The sequence below is a fragment of the Zonotrichia albicollis genome, unplaced genomic scaffold (genome assembly GCF_047830755.1).
Source record: "Zonotrichia albicollis isolate bZonAlb1 unplaced genomic scaffold, bZonAlb1.hap1 Scaffold_83, whole genome shotgun sequence".
Lineage (NCBI taxonomy): Eukaryota > Metazoa > Chordata > Aves > Passeriformes > Passerellidae > Zonotrichia > Zonotrichia albicollis.
This window is the reverse complement of record NW_027428460.1, coordinates 368,159-388,570: the sequence shown is the minus strand read 5'-3', so window position 1 is coordinate 388,570 and position 20,412 is coordinate 368,159. Positions and strand designations below refer to the sequence as shown.

The 20,412-nt window shown below is 41.6% G+C and overlaps 1 protein-coding gene across 1 annotated transcript; it reads right to left on the bottom strand.

Moving 5' to 3' along the window:
• Positions 1–2,816: 2,816 nt before the first annotated feature.
• Positions 2,817–20,384, bottom strand: LOC141728078 (transforming acidic coiled-coil-containing protein 3-like). The gene is made up of 14 exons (XM_074534396.1): positions 20,228–20,384; positions 17,449–17,594; positions 13,891–13,996; positions 13,263–13,455; positions 12,233–12,279; positions 11,245–11,384; positions 10,515–10,626; positions 9,676–9,825; positions 7,116–7,192; positions 6,982–7,025; positions 5,976–6,136; positions 4,532–4,638; positions 4,206–4,326; positions 2,817–2,991 (listed from the first exon to the last, which is right to left on the bottom strand). The coding sequence occupies exons 2-14, from the start codon at positions 17,535–17,537 to the stop codon at positions 2,911–2,913; spliced, it is 1,428 nt and encodes a 475-aa protein (XP_074390497.1). The 5' UTR covers positions 17,538–17,594; positions 20,228–20,384; the 3' UTR covers positions 2,817–2,910.
• Between the last annotated feature and the right edge of the window lie 28 nt (positions 20,385–20,412).

Below are 20,412 nucleotides of genomic sequence, written 5' to 3'. Positions count from 1 at the left end.
ATATCAGACAAGAATTTCCAGGCACCAAAACAACATTTGCACCTGTATCTGGCATCCTGGTCTCTACTGGCCTTCTGTATTCCCCTGCATCAACACACTGGGGGTGGTGGTGTCTGTACAGCTGCTATATTCAAGAAACAACAAATACATTTTAAGTCTCCCCTCTCTTCACCCAGCAACCTGGACCAGAGATATGCTGCATAAATAACAGAAAACCAGGGAGAAGAGTAGAAAGTCATTTTACCCTGAAAGAATACATGAAGGCAAGGAAGAGCCCAGTGCTCCCTGCTGCATCAGTTTCCTAAAGGTACACACAAGTTTGGAATGCTTTGGCACCTGTAGCACAAAAACTCCTGAGAATTGTCACTACTTACAGTTTGCTATTTATCATACATCCCTGTGCAGCTCTTTATCCATTCCAACAGAAATCCATAAAAACAATTGTCTTACTAGCATTAAGCACAACTCAAGAAGAGGGACACCCTCCAGCTCTGGAAGTACTGTCCCATAAACCCCCTATTTCAAAGAGCAGCAGCTACATCTTGTGGAAATATTTATGATTGCAGGCTTTATCCCTAATAAATATCCATTTATTCCTGAAATGCTCAGCCCTTTGCTGCCCTCTTTTTATGCACAATGTACAAAGTGAGCCTGCCCCACACACTGATCTACTGTTGAACAGCAGCTTCAGCCAATCAATCAACCAATCCCCCAGAGCAGTCTGGCTCATCACACCGCAGCCACGATCCAACAGCAGGGAGCAAAGCTCAGGCCTGGCCTCTGGGACTGAACGCTCAGCCCTTGCTAATTGTAGCCTAATAGCAGCAGCAGCTCCAGCGCCAGCCTCGTGTGCTGCCCAGGGAATCTGTGGATAATGCACCCTGGAAGTGTTCAAGGCCAGGCTGGATGGGGCTCCAAGTACGCTGGTCTCATGGAAGACATCCCTGCCCATGACCAGGGGTTGGAACAAGATGATCTTGATGTTCCTTTCAAACCATTTTATTACAAATCTAGTGAAAATTTGTTTCCATAACTAAGACATTTCTCAAATTAGACCAAGTACAATATTTCTCATTGTTGGAACCCAGGACATTCCTTTGGCTGCCCTGGAGGATTTGAGACCCTGGCAGGCGGCTCCAAGACTTTGGCATGGAGTCAAAGACACCTCTGCCTTTGATTTTAGCCCATGGAAAAAATTACCAACTTTGTGTGAGGAGTTGCAAGCCACAAGAGTTTGAGTAGAATGCTAGTGAATTTATCCCAGGGTGGAAAAGAAGAATTTTGGGGCTTTTAGAATGAGGGTCCAAGAGGCAAAGATGGAGGAATCTGGGCGTGTCCTATCTTTCTCCTTCTGGTCCTCCATCTTCTGCTGTGATGGTGGCACTTTTGAATTGGTTTAGAGTAGAGACAGACTGTCTAACAGAGGTGATAGGTATTGGAAAATTGTTGTAAATAAAATACACATAATTTTTAGTATAAAACGGTAACACTGCCCTGAGGGCGTTCAGTGTGCTTCAACCCAACCTGCCAGACAGACCTCAGCAGGTCAGAAAGAAAATGTCTTAGATAAGAGCAAATAAACAACCTTGAAAATGAGAGCCAAGGAATCTCGACAACTTCTTTGGTCTTGAGGCTGGGAAAAAGAGACTTTCTAACACCTCTGGGTCATCTCATCAACATGGTTATTTACAAAGGAACAGCCCAAGGGCATCTTACAAGCTGAAGTCGAGGCAGGGGATAGTGAACTTTGGTTTTGTGTACTTTTCTATGGCTATTTCTTCTCCTCTTCCACCTGCCACTTTCCTAAGCTGTAAGTTAAAAAGTACAGCACAACTTCCACAAGAGCCAGGCATTTAATATCATTGCCACTACTGTCCCCCTCTCACATTAGTGCAGGAATCACAAACAACACCCCACAAATCACAAACCTGAAGCATGTTTATTAACTAACTTTGATCTATAGGGAGTTTCTGCTACCTACACTGAGCAGGAGCTGCCTCACAGAGGAGTGGAGTCTGGACTTGAAGGCGTTGCTGCTCATTTCCCACCTGCCCAGGCATACCACAAGGTCGGATTTAAGGGAAGGGCTCCAAGTGCAGCTCAGCACACTCAGCAGCAACAGCCCTTCTGAGGGAGATGCACCTACAAGTCAGGGAAGTGAGGGAACAACCTCCCAAGTAATTTCAGGTAATAACAGACAGACAGCAGGACTGATCTTATCCAAGCTGTCTGCTATTGCCTAGGGCTGACTTCATCATGGCCTGTGACCTGCAGCCCACAGCTCTCAAGGTTCTCCACTGTGGGCAGGGCCAGGGAGATTGACTGACCATTTTATAGCCAATAGTGTCAGACAGACTAATGACATGGAAAACCCCAGAGAAGGAGAGCAGCAATCGGTCCTGCCATTAAACCCTCTGCTTAGCTGATCTGCAAAAACAAAATCACTCCAGCTCCTCCTAATTATAAAAACCCAAACCCACAAACCAAAGCCAAAGTTAAATTCCAAATCTTTTTACATAACTAAACACTTGAGAGCATTTGTGCAGGTTCAGTTTTACTTCAATCTGGTAACTCTGGAATGACTTAAGTGAGAGAGCAGCAAGAGCAAATGGAGATAGTGCCCACGGCAACTCTCCCCAGCAAAGCCAGGTCAGGAGTATAGAACTCTGAAGTTATCACACAGGGCACAGACTGAAGGTACACTGATCAAGAGTTTTTCATTGAGCAATGTGTGAAAATGCTATGAAAGACATTGTTAATTTGAAGCAGCAATTAAACATAATAGATATTTCCTACAAAAGATACAGCCAACAATATCGAAGAGTGAATCAAGAACTTTATTATTTCTTCACATACATTAAAAAAAGTGAATAAACACACAAGACAGCAAGTCAGAGAAAATAAACATATTTACAAGACAGTTATCACTTTTTTTTCAATCTTCAGGATCAAGTCATCAAGGTTTTTTATTAATTTATCATTTTCTTCAGTCTGTGGAAGAAAGAAAAGAGTGAGTTTCAGGTATGTCCAAACTATGCTAGAACCTTGTAGTGAGTCCCATTTCCAGTACATGCAATAGGAAGTTCATTTACATGATAGTGGCTCATGCAAATTTAATGTAAAGGAGAGTCTACAATGCCAAAGATCCCATGGCATCCTTAGGAGTCTCAGGAAATGAGAAATGAAATCCAGTATACTGTTTCTGCTTCTTCCAGAGACATTCCCATAACACATGGAGACCAACTGATCCAGGGAAACAAGGCTTTTGGGGCTCAGCCTTTGTTAGGTACACCAAAACTGAGGACATGGACAATTTAGATTCTAACCTTCACAAGAAGGACTCTGTAAAATGATGCCTTGATACTTTTACTGACATGTGAAAATTTCCAGTTTGTAGAAATTTCCATTTCTTATGGAACAGTTAAACCATTTCAATAAGAACTCTTATAGTGTTACTGTATTTATGACAAGACCAAACCTAGTTCTGTGTTAAATGCTTTGTCTCATCTCTCCAGTTACAGGCCTACTGTTTCCTCTGCTATGCAAACTTCAGCCATAAACCTGAAGACTCACAAGTATGGGTTTTTTCCATAACAGGAATCTGTCAGCATTATCAATTTCTGAGTCTTCAATACTGGCAGCAAGAAAAATAAAGTAAAACTAAGAGCATGCACTTCCAGCAGTGACTTTTAATCTTCAGAAAGGTTGTTCCTTTGAAGGGTTCCAACAAAGGATATGCCTTCACAAAACATTCTGAGACTTCACCTAATCAATATGAAACAATATAAAGTGCAAGGACTAATGGCCTGAACAACACTGAAAACTTGAGTCACATGCAGTTAAATATGTGCTAACAGCTTACAAGTCATGCTCATGAACAAGCTGAGCCAGACAGTTATTCAAATTTACTCCCAGATTCTGCTCTGCACCATATATAACTGTAATCACCACCTCTTCAGTAACCTCCTGACACAGGAGCCCAGACTGGTTTGGAAATGAACCTTGTGCTCCAAAAGAATCTAAACATACAGACAAGTCCTGACATGACACTTATATCAGGTCTCAATGGTAATTTCCCAAAGCCTACCAGGAGAGCAGCCATCCCAACCAGCACAGCCAGCAAGGCTCCTCCTAGCCCTGACACCAGGGAGTTCTTAGGCCAAGGCAATAGCTTGGGCAGACTCACCCATGGTGCTGTGACTGACCTTTTGTTGCAGGCTCCTCTCCAGAGACTGGATCCTCATCTGCTCCTTGCTCAGAGTGGCTTGCAGTGCTGCAGTCTCGGACTTGGCTTTGCTGTGGACCTGGGCAATTTCCTCATTGGCCCTGAAACAGGCACAACATGGTGTTTACATTCCCCTCAGACAGCACAGCAGAACTCTCAGAATCACACTAGATGCTTGTACTTGAGATTAATTACTAGATGAAGTATATTTAAGCCAGGTTTTGGCACTATTGAACCACATTCTGCAGCTACTGTGAAAACTGTGTGTGCCATTCCTGGTACCTGGCTTTTTTACATAGTACTTACTGCTGCTGCTTTTCTTCAGCGTGGGCCTTCAGCGCCTGGTATCTCTGCTCCTGCTTTTTAATTCTAGACGAGAAATCTTCTGCACATTTCTTCAGAACTTCTTCATTCTGACCCAAAACCCAAAGAAGTTCAGTTAGTTGTTTAAGCTAGTAGAGGGAGGAGTTTCCCCACTTGACAATGGGGTTATTTGACTACACCTGAGGGGCAGTATTTGCTCACTGCAGTTCCAGAAACAACTATTAAATCCCACATGCCTATATGGACTAAACTGCTTCCTTTCAACTATCTTAACCTTGCAAACATTTATTCATCATATTTGCCCCCAACAAATTATTCAGTAGCAAACTCTAGTAAAGAAGGCCAACTAAAACAACAGTCACTGATTGGTTTTGTTTGGTTTGCTCCAATTTTTTTAAAATCAGCTTTGTATTAAGTTACAATTGCCACAAGAATAGCTAGAAATCCAACTTCACCAAAGAACCCACAGAAAGATTCAGGCTTTGGACCATGATGTAAAGAAATCCAACACTAACAGCAAGAACGTCACCCTGGTAACTCCATAGCTCACACTATGAACATATTTTATTAGCCATTGTAGGAAGCTGGAACTGTTTGAAACAATTGCTAAGACTCTACTAATTTCAGGTCTTGAATTTAGTAATTGGGTTTCCAAGCAATGTTTATCTCTGTGCCAAAGAAAGGGCTTCTGAACTTAGGGTGGAGAGGGAAGGGACACAAGATGAAGGAAGCCTGCCATGCTAGCAAAGAAGAAACTGAAGTTTTAACAGACACTATACCTGTTTCTAAAACCTAGACTAGCATGAAACTTCTAAGGGATTAGTTTCTGAGTTTTTTAGTAAACAGGGACATTAAAGATAATTGAATGAAAAAAATCTGAAGGCACTTTTTAAAGCACCAACTGAATCAATTTTCATGCATTTCATGGAGTAAGAAACCATAGCTTATCCTCGCTACCTTCTTTCCTCCAGCCTCTGAAGAAGCTGCAGAACAAAGGCTTGACTTTAGCTTTAGAAAAAAGCCACAAGCATCTTAGTAGGGAGCACCTAATAACCTATTATTCTGACTTATAATTGCACATCCTCTCCAGCATCCATTCAACATGGTGTAGGGAAAACAAGCTGCTCTTATGCAGCAGCTGCCACATGAGAGTCTCTATGATTAGCAAAAGAGATGTGCTGCAGCAAGAAAACAGCTCACTTCTGTTTGAAGAAACTTTGCCTTCTAAGATATTATCTTACTTTAAGTCAGTCACTAAATACAACAAATTAGTTTTTTAATAATCTTTAAATAAACAACTTAGCACCTGGTTTTACAGGTAGTCCTTACACTACCTAATTAATGGCTGCTCTAGAAATGACACCATTTCCTCTCCCAAAACAAATGAGATTTAGTGAAGGGTATTATTTGCATTAAATCATCTTACTTTGTGGTAACCCTCTAACACCTCTTTCACTTTCTCAAGTCGTTTGAAGACTTCAGAGGAGGACTTCTCCATAGAGTTCAGATCTGAAATAGCTTGCTGCTTCTCTTCCATCAGCTTCTGTATTTCTTTCCTTGAGGCTTCCTTCTGCTTCTGAGCATTCTCTAGAGAGTGGAGTTAACCCATGATAGTTATTGCTTTAGCATAAAACCAGTTCCATAGTACAGCCAGTAACCCCACACCTTCAATTCTTCCCCTTAGGAAGGTTTCATACCCTGGCCTCTCACCTGTAAGGACACCATGTCTGTGCTCTTAAGTGGTCTTTGTATCTTTGTTACATATTGCCTCACACCAAACTTAAAGCCATTCAAGACCATGACCATGTGCTTGCCAAAAGCATTTTTTCTCCTGCTCCTCTAGAGTCTACTGTTACAGGAGCCTTGAATGTTGTGATAGAAGCAAGGATCCAAAAATATTTTTCATTAAACATACACAACAGCTGGAAGATCTGGAGGAGACTGGGATAACAAGTCAGACTAGCACAGCAGACTTTCAGAAGAGGTTTGGGTTATACACCCAAGCTGTTTCCCATGGCCTTAGAGGAGCACAGAAAAGCTGGCTCAGATGTGCCTAATTCAGCTTTGAGCTAAGAAAGTGAACTATACAAGAGCTTCAGTGGATGTCTTTCCTAGTTTTGAAGCCACAAACTTGACTAAAGCAAAAGGCCAAATCCTCCAGCAACAACTTCTAGTGATACCTTGCCACTTAAATGATGCCAGAGAATGAACAATTAAACACAGAGTGCTGACAACTGGATCTGCCAGTTTGAAAAAACCAACAGCTCCAGTGAAGAATAAGAAAAAGTTGTGTTCATGCCTGATTCAAAAAGTCATCATTACCTATCAAGTGATATCATGTCTACGGATATGCATAAAATTGTGAGTCTATCTTGTCTTAAACCTTATGTCCCAGCCCCCCAAGGCACGCCAAGTGTAAATATGGAACTTACCCATCATTTGTGTTGCTATCTGTTCCAATTCATCAACTCTTTTTCTAAAAACCATGAAAAAGAAAAGTTGAACATACATTAGAAAAAGCATCTGGAATAACTAAGTAGATATAAAAGTCAGGACAGATTCATACCCCATTTCTTTGTACTCCGTATGAAGCTTATTATACTTCTGTTTCAATTTCTCAATCTCCAGCTCTTTCTCTTGAACCTTTGAGGGTGAAAAGGTAAGCCTTTACTTTTTGCACAACAAGAGATAAAAGATTTGATACTAAAAACAGTCTGAAGGGCAACTTGAAATTAATACAGAGAGAGAAATAAGTTCTAATTTCTTAACAGAATCAAAATTGTTTAATTACAAACTTGACTCAAATAAAATTTAGATTAATACACAGATTTTGCATATATGATTCCCAGCACATTGCTAGTATCTTGTCAAGTGGCAAGATCAGAGTCAACTCAGCTATAACCTCTGAGAGAACACAATGGACCAAGGAACATTCTAGCAAGTGACACACATTTCCCTTATTTACAGGGCAGAAAAAAAAAGTACTTCACAAACCTGCTAATATTAACACATGAGAGAACAAACACCAAAAACAAAACACAAAAAACAAAAGCCTGTTCAAGACCAAAATGCTGTTTGCAGTAACTTTTACTCAACACTAAATTAGGCAAAGTGGAAAGGGGGAGGATGAAAAGATGCCTCAATTCATTTGAGAATAATGATAGCTAAACTAAAGCAGAGCTCACAGTAATAGAATTAAGCAGCACAAATACTCTTTGCTAAACATTTTGTGCAAGCTCCGTAACAAGTTAAGAGCTGTAACCACAGAGCTAACTGCACTGTGGGAGGCCTTCAAAGACAAGAGGCTCAAAATACATAAAATAACCTGGAATTTAAAAAAATAAAAGAGAAAGTAGAAGCACATGATTATTGCTAGCTTGCTGGTTTTGTCACAAAACTACACAGTAAACTGTAGTACACTGATTTTTCCGTATTATAGAGCAATCTAATTTTAAATATATTGCAATATTTCAGGTGACAGGAAGCAGGATACTAGCAAAAATAGAATGTTCTATTAAGACAAGTAGTGATAGCTAAGCTAGGAAAAAATATTACAAAAGCAAAGGTATGTGAAAATGGAAACAAATTGGAAACTGGCACTTGCAAGCTCAAAACAGGTTCAGTAGACCCCAAAAAAGCAGGCTTCCCCAAGTGCTGTATTTGCCAAGAAGGAAAATGGATTTTCACTTTCCTCCTATTCCTGAATTGTTTCACAGATAGAAACAAAAATAAAAGTCAGCCTGTCTTCCTTTCAGGTTGATATTGTAATTCCAGGCATTTTTATTTAAGTGACACAGCTGGAGTCATCCAGTCACACCTACAACAGTGTGTGCAGGTTTAAAGTAGTTCTTTCCAACATGAAAGAGCAGCGCTTTACTGATATTACAAGCTTAACCCCCCGCTATTATATACGTTCTTAGTTTTAGATCAATGCAATAAAAGCTGTCCCCTGTCAAAGCTACATTTATTTTCCTGTACTAGACAATATGCTGAGTGAAAGTCACCTCCTAAATGACACAAAGTAAAAGTTATTCCTACAAAAGCCACTATTTCTGCACTCTAAAACAAAAGAGGAACTTAAGCAGCAAATAATCACAGGTCATCTTTGTTTGGTGCCCCTAATGCCACTGCCTGCAGTACAGCAGTCAGGAATTTTGGAAGCTCCATCTTTTGCTGAAGTGATACAAGTAGCTTTAAGGATATTTATGCTCATATGCTCCTCTTACATTATTTAGTGTTTGTAAGGTAACATATCTCAGAAGTCATACTTCAACAACTGGAGTACTTGATTCATTAAGTGGATATATGAGTCTTCTTGCACCAGTCAGAAGATGGGTTTTTAAAGGCAATTTCTGCAATTACAGAACAGGCTTAAAATCTTATCAACTACTTCTTCCCTCCTTCACTAATGTTTTTATCCTCTGGAGTGAGCTCCAGACCTCACCTTCACTTTCTCAGCTGGACATGATCTTATGCATTCAGGTCCCACAAGAAAAGAACTGACATAGCACTGAACTGGCACTACAGCTTTATCTTTTCTTAGGGAAGTTACGTAAGTCACTCTCTTCCATTGGCATGAAAATGTATTCCTGCTTCTTGAGTAAGAAGTATCCAGATCACTGATATTAAGCCTAACTATCCCATCTGATAACAGGTGCCTTCTAATAGTGAGTAGATATAAGGCAGAACCTGACTAATAATGAAGTTTGTCCTATGTCCCTAAGTGCTAGCTCTAAAAAGTTCTATACCTACAGCACCCATCAAGTCCACAGCAAGCTTTTCGGAATGAGATACTCATGTCAAGTACGATGAGAAACACGTATCCCAGATAATCCAAACAAAAGAACCTTCCAAGGCTATGCCAAGTTCTCCTTTGGAAGGGCCACCATACTGTGGGGGCCTGAATATATGTTGTATTGTAAGACCTGTGTGGGTCTGAGTTGCTCCAAACGAGCTGCAGCGAAGATTACAACAACTGGTGCCCCGTGTGAGGAAGAACACACAGCCAAACATCAAAAGAAGGTATGGAATCCCCCATACAGCCGAGAGCTGTGGCAGCCTGAGAGCTGGGACTGTATGCATATTGTAATTGTATAAACACTGCAGCGAAGATTACAACACCATACCTCTCTCTTCACCAGTTCAACAGCTGCATCCCTGTCTTTTTGGGTGTATTTAGGCACATCTATAACAGCATCCACAGCAGTGTTTGTGGAAGTAGCAAAAGGGACTGGGGGAACATCACTACTCAGGAAGCCCGGAATTAGGGGATCAGTCTGTAAAGAAAAGAAAAATGCAAAGTTTAAACAGATTCTTACTGTCATACCACTGATTAGGTGCATGCATGTTATTTGAAGTCAGTGTAACTCACACCAGATACCTGCACAACTTTTAGCATAAAACTTTCTTACCTTGAAGCTGACCACATAGCTCTAAGAAATACCTAAAACGTAGAACCAAAACTATTACCCACCAATTACAGCTATCAGAGACAAAGAACATGACATCATGCTGTTCCTCACAAGCAAGAGATGATTTCAGGATGAGCTGCTGCAGGCAAATCTGTTCAAGCTGTAAACCATAGCTGCAAGAGCATCCAGCTTCACCTAAGTGCTTTTCATCCCACGAATGCAATTACAAAACAGCTTGCCTTTTGAAGCTTGCCTTGCATTTAAAAGGATTGCTTGATTAGAGCATTCTTAAAAACAGCTCAAATTCCCTTAGACCGTGTGCAATGGCATCAGCTTCCACAAAAAATACTTTTAATACTTAAAATGTTCATCACAAAGTTCAACTTCAATATAAACGAGTATCCAACCTGATTTAAAACAACCATTTAAGTAAACATTTATCAGATTCTGCAATCCCTAAAATACCCGCCTAAGTCTTAAATTCAGAACCTAGTCTATCCCCCCCCTTCCTAAACTATCAACATGAAGCCTGATAGCATTCCAGACACCCTTACAGAAGTTGTAAATGTCCCCAGAAGATGTAGTCCTTTTGCTTTTTCGTCACTCTTAAGACTCACTACAGGCTTTCCGGCTTCCTCAGGCACTGTACTTAAATCAGCAACAGGCCTAAAAATGAACAAACATAACACCATTAAATTCAAGTGCTGTCTTTCTTTGCAAAGCTCCTGTACCAGCAGCAGTCAGTCCAGAGGCTGGGCAGTGATTGTCTCCCTGTACCCAGCACTGGTGAAGCCACACTTTAAATCCTGTGTTCCCTTTCAGGCCTCTCACTATAAGGTCATGAGGTGCTGGAACATGTCCAGAGGAGGGCACAGAGCTGGGGAAGGGTCTGGAGCACAAACCTTATGAGGAACAACTCAGGGGGCTCAGCCTGGAGAAAAGGAGGCTCAGGGGAACCTTCTCACTCTCTACAACCTGAAGGGAGTTTGTAGTGACATGAGGGTCGGTCTCCCAAGGAACAAGTCTGGATGAAAGAACAGCCTCAAATTGCACCAGGGGAGGTTTAGATGGGATATTAGGGGAAATTCTTCACTGAAAGGGTGGTCAACCATTGGAACAGGCAAGTCACCAGACCTGCAGTTATTTAAAAGATGTGTGGATGCTGCACTTGGGGACATGGTTCAGTGGGGAACTTCGCAATGCTGGGTTAACTGTTGGACTTGACAATCTGAAAAATCTTTTCCAAGCTAAACAACTCTGATTTTATGTAAAGTCAATACCTACCCAGGATGAGATGGAGCTGTGATGATTCCCTTACTTAATTCAATAGTACCATCAGAGTACCATGGTTTACTTGGACTGTCTATCAACAGAGGGTCAAACTTCAAATACAGCGACTGTCTCATCCAGGCTGGTTCTTTGAACTGAAGGCGGGAAAGAGGCATAAACTGACAGATCTGCTTCAGAGCTCAACACACACATCCCACCCACACACAAATAATCCTCTGAAGAGTGGGTGAGCCTATTCTTCAGTGGCCAGAGCACTGTTCTCAGGAGGAAAATTACATAAGAGAACTCCATGCCCACATGCCTAAGTCCTCATGTCATATGAAGAGAGCTCAATCTGCTCACAGACTGAATCAAAAGAGCAAACATCAATGAACTATTCCCAACCAGAAGACACAGGGAAATAGTATTACAAGCTGAAAAAACAGTGTATGCCATTTTCTCTTCACTTATAAAATCATATGGACATACAGAGCATGACTAAAACAACTTCAATTCAGTGCATTCACTGCTCAGATATTCTCCTGCTTGGGTCCAGAGTAATAGTAAGAATAACTAAACTAATTAAAACATGACAAGCCTCACTTAGAGACAGATTTTCTGAAACTGGCTGTAAAGCAAAAGAGCTTAGAAAAACTTTCTAAAACAATGATCCTGCACTTTTAAAGCATCATCTTCTAGCAGTTTTGGCCAGAAGTGAAACATCATTCACCTCAGTTTCAGTGCTATTAAAGAAAAATAACACCTCTGCACACTGACAGCCAGAGACCTTTGAGTTTTAGTTAAATTGCTTATAACTACATTTTCTTGCACCATCACCCCTTCCCCAGCCTTGTCATCACATTCCTTTGGAATACCTGACAATTTCTGTGGACAATTCCAAGTGAAGTTAATTCATTAAAACATTTAAGGCTTGACACTTTCATCTTTGCTTTCCTCACCACACTGACAGGAAGGTAAACAAAATATTTAACATCATACTTACTGATGAAGACCCAAACTGTTCCAGATAGTCTATGTCCATTCCAAACTCTGGAAAATGAAGAAACAATACAATGAAGATGCAATACTGCCAAATTGTTCCAGCACAGACACAAACAAACACATGTGCATAAAACAAATAAATCCCTGCTCTCAGTCTCAACTTCTAGCTCTTCATTGGTTAAAATGACTTTCTATCCAGACCTGAAAAAAGCAAAGATCTCTAAGCTATGCAAACTTACAACTTCCATTTGTTCCCAAGCACTTGTAGGAACACATAGGGTTTAACGCACAGTTGAAGGACTGTTGTTCTACAGCTAAAGCAACAACTCCGATATTCTGTTACACACAAGGCCCCATGAAAGAGCCCTGTGAAGATTGTCAATCTCACCACTAAAATTAGCACACAGCTCAGATTTGAAGGATAAGTTATAACCATTTCCCAAATCAGTGATTCCACTCCAGTGTGAAGGTTAAATGACAGAGTGCACTGCAGCCAAACCGTTTGCTTATCCTTCCACACAATGCTCCTACCAGGAATAGCCCTTGCAAGTAGTTAAATCACAGCCATGTAGGAAGCTCTCAAGACAAGCATCCTTGTCAGGAAGATCACTCAGCACTCCTGGTTTCATACTGTGGTGTAAGGCCTGCAGTAACCTACAAGTCTCACAAACACAGGTGTACAGCTCTCAAGCTCTCAGTTTACAAAGCCCTTAACACCAGGAATTATTTTAAGGGAGCCATTTTTCAGCCCAGAAACTGCCACTGATAAAAAGACAGCTTTTGTACCAGCCTAAATTCGATCCTCACAGACCACTGAATTCTAATAGCCAGCTTTCTCATCTTAGCTTAAACCAGAGGAAGTTAGAAATAGGCTTAGATACATTTCCCAGCACTGCTAGTCTTTGTGGGGTCTGGAGTCCTTTCAGAAGGGCAAAATGAGAGAAAATACTATCCATAATAGAACTTAAGTAGAAAATCATCTATACACTGAAACAATACATTTTCAGTCTGTCTAAAAGAAACGCCCTTACCTTCTGGTGATGGTCTAAAGAGCTCTTCCAGTTCAGTACCAGCTGTCTCATCTGCTGTGCCTTCAATTCCAGGGTAACTAGGTTTAATTTCTTCTGCAGCCGTTGACTTTTTTCCGCTGACAGTGGAGACCAAATTATCTTGAGACGAAGCAACCTTAGGTGGATATCTTTTAGATGGTTTAATTTGCTTCTCCTGGTACGAAAAACAAAATCATTTTAATTGTTAAAATAATTATTTTTAAATGCAATGAGAATCATTTTAATGATCAAATTGGTTTGTCATAAACTAACTGGGTAGCCAGTATAAAAAAAACAAGAATTCACAGGCATAAAAATTAAACTACCCGCAGTGAGCACAGCTCAGGAGCCACTTTTCTAGAAGCCACACCTTTATGTTTGTCCTTACATGCAATTGCTGATCAAAAAAGATACTAAATACCAAGGTACCAATTGGCACAGGTCTGCACAGCTGGCATTCCTTCTAGAGCTGCTGAAGATGCAAAAACCCACAGACAAATATTCTCAGACAAAATATCAGAAAAAGGTTTCATAAGATTAAGTTTTAAGCCAGAGAATTCTGTTTCATGGAACAACTTTGTAAGATCTGTCTGTCTTTCCTATGCCTTACCTCTTCTCTTTTTCTTTTCCCTGGAAGTTGAGTTTCCACTTCACCTCCCAGCTTCTCTTCTTGAACTTTTGGTACACCTCTGGCCACACTCTGCTCAACAATTTCCCTAAAGAAAACAAACAAACAAAAACATCAATATTTACATCACACAGTTCACATTCTGTATTATCAGATGAACTGAACAAAGGTAGCTTCTTTGAGAGATTCTACTGCAACAGCACAGGAAAGTTTAAAGATGGTGGGTATGTAAATTCACTGTCTTGCCTGGTGACAACTTAGGTGACAGAAAGCTCTCCCACCATGAGAAGCAATGTTTCCTGGGAAGCAGAAAGTCACAGCAGCATCATTTATTTCTATTCACTTAACACTGCTCTCTTATGTTGTAATCTTCGCTGCAGTGTTGTTCTTGCCTCTCTGCTGGGGCTCTTCTCCATTCTCTGCAGCACAGTCCTTCCTGTCTTCTCAGGGGCTCCTCCTGGGCTCTTGACCCACCCCTATTTATTTCAGTTACCTTCACAAGCTACAGCTGCTGCCCAACTAAGGACCCTGCAGCTGCAGCTCGTTTGGAGCAACTCAGACACACACAGATCTCACAATACAACATATATTCAGGCCCCCACACTCTTATTTTCATTTGTTAGGCTCATTGCTTTTTTTAAGTTAAAGATAGGCTCTTTGTTTAATTAAGAACAGAATTACAAGCAGCCTGCCTCCCTCTCCATGGCAAAGTTGTGATTATTGGTTTGAACTTCATTAAAGAAGTCCAATGCTCCACTTATGCTGTCAGCAGTAAGTAAACTTTTCACCTTGGTAAACACTAACTGATCATGTTACACAGGGAGCAAGAGTGCAAACACTTCTGTCAAATGAACAATTTGTGCCAGTCTAGTTCTGGCAAGCACCTGACTGTCTATAGCAACATTAATAACCGGACTTTCTAGGAAAGGTAACAACATATTCCATCACCAAGTAAAAAATCTGTGCGCTGCCAAGAAAAATGCAGGTTCAGAACCAGATCTTTTTACTAGAGATAGCATTTAGATACAAAGAACATGCACAGAAGAAACAGCAGAGTTCAGCAGAGAACAAAACTGCCTGATCCCTTCCCATGCTGCACCATGCACAACACTGCTGCCTACTTCCCCGTTTTATTTACAGACAGTAGCAGTCTGATTCTCCACACTTTAATCTTGGAGAAGTGGGGAAAGCACCTCTTGAACAATGCTCTTTCCACCTAAGCCTGTTCTCTCCCATTCTCCCAGACTTAAGAACACCTTTTGCCTAAAGATAGTCATCTCAGCAGTTTCCTTCCCCAATTATGAACTTTCCTGTTGCAACATTAATTGGTGTTTGTTTGTTTTCAATATGACAACTGACAGCAAAATAAAACAGCAAAAATTCAACTGTCACCTAAACATCCAAGGCTTAAGAGCTCTGGTACTTATGAGACATAGGGAGATCAACCCCTGAAGTTAACCAGTGCTCTTCAGCTACCTGTTCTACACAGCCTTGATACCTTATGCCAGTCATCCCTGGACACTGCTGCACTCAGCACAGCATTTGGACATTGCCATTTGGACACTGCCCTTTCACTAGGCAATGAAACACTGCTTAGGAGAGTTACTGACAGTCAGCAGCTCAAACACAAACACAGCTTGTGGTACCATCTTCATGCAGATTCATCTGAATCATGATAGACTCAAGTCTGGGACCAAACAAAGTCATGATTCAGGTCCTCCCACACTAGTCATTACTCTGTCTGGACATTCTGGGAAGTATTTCCCCCCCGAAAACATACACCACCATTTGATTTTGGAGGGCCTACATACAAAACCAGACCCTGAACTTCAGGCACTCTACATTCTGTACAACAGCAGATGTGACGAGCAGAGCAATACACAAGAAAACACTTCTCTGGTAAGAGAAGGTGCAAGATTTTTCTAGGGCAAGATACAGGTTACAGCGTTTATGTACTCACTATTGCTGAATATTCTACAAGTTACTGCTGCCCACTTTATTTCCCCAAACTCCACACAACTTCTGAAAGCTTAGCCTCAGACTACAGAGAGTTACGCCATTACTTCCTGAAAGAGGATTTCCTCCCATTGTTTTGTCCCTCCACAAAGTTATTATTTCTATATGCCATCCTTATCTGCTGCAGAACAGAACATGATTAAAAGGCATTCACTAGAAACTCCACTTTGCTAAACTCGAAAGCAGAGGCGGGAGATAAGAGCTGAAGAAGTTGTTCTCACCCGGTTTCAGCACCTCTTCCCAGCAACAGCTCAGCCCCAGGCTGCGACTACTCGGGTCCCTCCCACTTTCCTTCAGCGTTTAACCTCATAAATGCCCGGCAGGAGCGAGACACCTGCTCGGAACGTCAGTCCAAAGTGACCCCGTTCAGCAACACGGAGCCTTTTCACCGATTTGTTACAAACAAATCCCCACATTTTAAAACTAGAGAGGGCATGTTCAGCACAAGCAGTGCATTGATGCAATCGTGCCCTAACTAAAACAATTCGGTGTTGATCCTTTAAACTCACTTGAGCTTCATAAGTACCAAGTCTTTGTTTATTTGTGCAAGCAATGAATTTGGGGCATAAATACCATAACATTATTTAGTTGCGGTGATTAGTTCAGAAATAGCTTTCTGAACTAGACTGTACATGGAAATAAACAGTTGAAGCAAACACATACACTTAAACGTTTAAGTGTTGCCATCTTTTTGCTGTTCTCCCCCTTCCAACAACAAAAACAGGGATCAAATGAAAGTGCTGGGCAGTTAAAAATAAATAAAAAGGTGTATTTGCTTGCAGAAGGCAAAATTAAGACCTGAAACTTCTTGCTGGTGGGAATTACAGAGGTCAGACACCTGTACTAGTTTAAAGGGGGGCTAAAAGGCAGTAACAAAATTTGCATTTAATATTGTCACGACTCCCCCAAATTGAAACATTACAGATTTTATGCTCTTCTACAAACAGCTACTATGAGCCACTTTGAGACTCAGGCTGCTAGACTATAAAGGCACATAAACATGTTTACACTTGTGACTGATGGTATATTCACTTTGTGCTGCTAGATTAAAGAAAATCTTCATATCCCCTGGCTCAAGGTGTCAATTCAATCTAACCCTTCAGAAGATTTCTCTTTAGATTTAGTCCTCAAGATACAACTGTACTTAACATACAAGGTAAGATATTTGAAGGCTTAGCTTCAGAATAGTTGTATTCTCACACGGAAACCTTACATCAAGTAGAGAATACAAAACTGTTTCTTACAGTATCTCTTCTCAAGCTATTTATCCATACCATTAGTTAACTTAATGAAATCAGTTACAGAGGAGTTAGGAATAAAGTTCAATAATTACTATTACAATCAAGATAAAATTTTCTTAAAAGTATTGACAGTTATCTTTGGAAAAGTTCATGCATTGGTCAATATTAATTTTGTTCATCTTGCATAGTTTATATCTTGCTATACAATATTATACTTTAACTATACAGGATTACATTAGGGAAAGTTAACTTGAGCATGCCCCATATGGATAACACTACTCACTCATTATCAGAGGGTGCAAATAAAACATCTTTTGCTCTTGACGACTGCCATGAAGATGTGGCAGATGAAGTCTGAAGTTTGTCTGTCATGGCAGGACTCAGGATTTTTCTAGCGCGAGGATCTCTTTGAGGAGTTTGAAAGGTTTCCTTTGAGAAAGGGGTGGGGGGGGAAAAAAAGGAAAAACATGAGCCAGGACTAACAGCTTCAAAGGGAAAGTTGGAAGCATGGAAAGGCTTCCCAGGGAAAGGCCTGTCTCAGGAGACTCTGGAGGATCTGAAAGCAGCAGTGCACAGCCCCTTGGCTTTTGGTAGGGGCTTGAGAAGCTAATTGTGCCTTCCCCAGCTCACACTCCAGCCTGCCTGTCCTCTAAAGGCAGCTCTGTCACCTGCAGCGCTTCCTCCCTCCCAGCCCCTTCAGCAGCGGCGTTCAGCCGCGTCTCCCGGAACGGGGCACCCGGCTGAGCAACACAACTGCTCCTGCAAGGGCCACATGAGACAGATGGCAATCACCTGTTCACTCCCACGGCCTCATGACTGCATTGCACACCAGCTAACAGCAGAAACCAATGTGGTTACTTCGGGTGTGTTTGGGATCAGAGTCCCGGATCAAATCAGCCTTTTCCTGCACTGTCTGAGCGTATGCTGCTCTTGTAAAGCACAGAGTACTTAGGAATCCTTTGCAGCAGAGACATTATTGGTATGCAAATGAGAAAAGCATCATTAGAAAGGTATTTCTGAAATATTCTTCTTACACTGGACATGCACAAGCTTTAGTAGATTGTTAAACACTGATCTACCTGTATTAGTGTGAAGGACTTGAAACTAAAGCCTGGGCTGCTACCAAGAATAAGGATGAAAATAAATTAGAAATAGAGAAAAAGCACATTTAAAACACACCAGGCAAGACACCATGTAGTACTTGACCTCTGCCTGCTTCTTATTCCCATTGGAGCCATTGCTGTTCTTAAAGGTTTAACAATAACACTCAGGGATGCACAGCTGCTTTTGAAAAAAGAGCTAGACAGAAGGCAAGGAAGATCTAAACATAACTACTGTCCATGAAGGATGACACCTGAGAAGTGCAGTTATTCATCTGGAAAACTGCTATCAAAGCAATTTATTTCACATGAGCTGATATAGTATCTTTTGTCACCTGTGCAAGATAACCAGTATCAAGTGGAAGAGACTCTGGGTTTCTGCAATGTGTAACCATTCTAAGGGATCTCAAATGCTTGATTTGACCAAACATGTCATCCTTCGCCCCTTTTTCCATCATATATTCAGGATTAATCTATACATCCATTTGTGTTCAGTGTCAAAGTGGTAACAAGAACGCTTGGACTGAAAATTTTATAGTCATGTTTTCAATCTCCTTACCCCTCTGTATTTAAATTTCTTTATAGAAGCCTCCAAACATTTCTGCACATTAATATAGGCATTAATCCTTATGGGAAAATTTGCTTCCTACTCCCCACAGAATTCAGCTGCTTTGTCTGCAAGTCTGACAGCAGCACTTCCAATCAGCAATGGAATGCAAACAATAGCTGCAGATGCAAAGGCATGCAAAGCATGCCAGTATTAGCTATTCCTTCATTCCTTCTTTATTCATCATATTAATGCTTCAGTTCAGGTTGGTTTCTGGATTAAGTATTTTTACATTAACCACTTGTAGAACATGAAGTGAACTTCATTGCTTTCGTTATTCCAACCTCAAATTGAGACAACAGATGAAGCAAATCTTTACAAACTGTATTTTTTACTGTAATTACTGTAGAAGCAAGCCTAGGATGTGGTAAAGTTGTCAGCACCTTCTAAAACAAGCTCCATACACAGGGGAGGTTTGTTTGGAGACTTTTTCAGCTTTGTTGTTGAACTACTTTGGGCACCATTGCTAAACCAAATAAATTGAAACCATATACATATACCACTTTAGATAGTAAATCTAAAAATCAAATTTCTTTCTAGGATTAAAAGACTAAAAGTAATTAGTAACTTTATTTTAAAAGTTTGCAGTCAAATTTTGATCCAAATAATATTTCTCAAGTTCATTAGCTAGCAGCTGTGATAAAGTGAAAGGGTGGCCTTACTCATATCTTTGTTTGAAGTAATCAGCATCCAAGGCAAGCAGAAAGTTTTCCCACTCTTGCAAAACAAAGCTCAAGGCCAGGCTGCATCGGGCTGGGAGCACCTGAGTTCCACCCATTAACCCCCAAGTTTCTGACTTCAGCCTTAAATTGACAGAAATAAACCTCAAATATCTTAATCTGAAGCTCTCAGAGCTGCCCCAGACACCCCTAGAAAAGGGGATAGCCCCGGTCCACAGCACTCAAGCGTGAATTTCACAAAGGAGTCGCTAAACTCCCCAAACACCTCAAGCTCACTGAGGGGCCCTCAGCCAGCTCCCCAGAAAATTCAAACCATCCCAAGATCAGAGGGGTCACCAAGCCTTCCACCAAACTCACAGAACAACCCCGGCACTGCAGGGTCACAGAAAGGCCCCTGAACCCTCCCCCAAGCTCCCAAAGGGGCCCCACAGCTCACCCCTATAACACCCCAAGCTCCCAGAGTGGTCCCCGAGCCTCCAACCTCACAAAGAAGTCCCGACACAGCCCCTCCCAGCCCTAAAGCGCTTACAGAGCCCGAACTTCCACGAGCCTGTCCCTCCCCCTCCCTCACAGAGGGCTCACCGAGATTGCAGCGCCCAATCTCACAAAAGGAAACCCAAACACTTCGCCCCAGCCTCACACCACCTCACAGCGGGGTCCCCAAGCCCCCCGTACCTGCCGGCAGATCCCGGGACCAGCCCTGAGAACGTCCAGCTGAGAGAGCACACAACGCCAACTACAGCCTCTCCCCCGCCGCCTCACTTCAAGCCCCACGGAAGCCCCGGCTCGCCAATGAGGGAGCGGCGTTCGAGGCGCGCCCGCCAATCAGAAGAGCGCCCTGCGGGAGGGGGCGGGGCCAG

What these genes read in the sequence shown, in the direction of transcription:
- LOC141728078 (XM_074534396.1), bottom strand. Translation starts at nt 17,537, where the DNA reads ATGACAGACAAACTTCAGACTTCATCTGCCACATCTTCATGGCAGTCG. An exon ending in TGGGGACATTTACAACTTCT is followed by an intron (nt 9,826 to 10,514) that starts GTAAGGGTGTCT and finishes TTTTCTTTACAG; the next exon opens with ACTGATCCCCTAATTCCGGG. An exon ending in GCTGAAGAAAAGCAGCAGCA is followed by an intron (nt 4,327 to 4,531) that starts GTAAGTACTATG and finishes TGCCTGTTTCAG; the next exon opens with GGCCAATGAGGAAATTGCCC.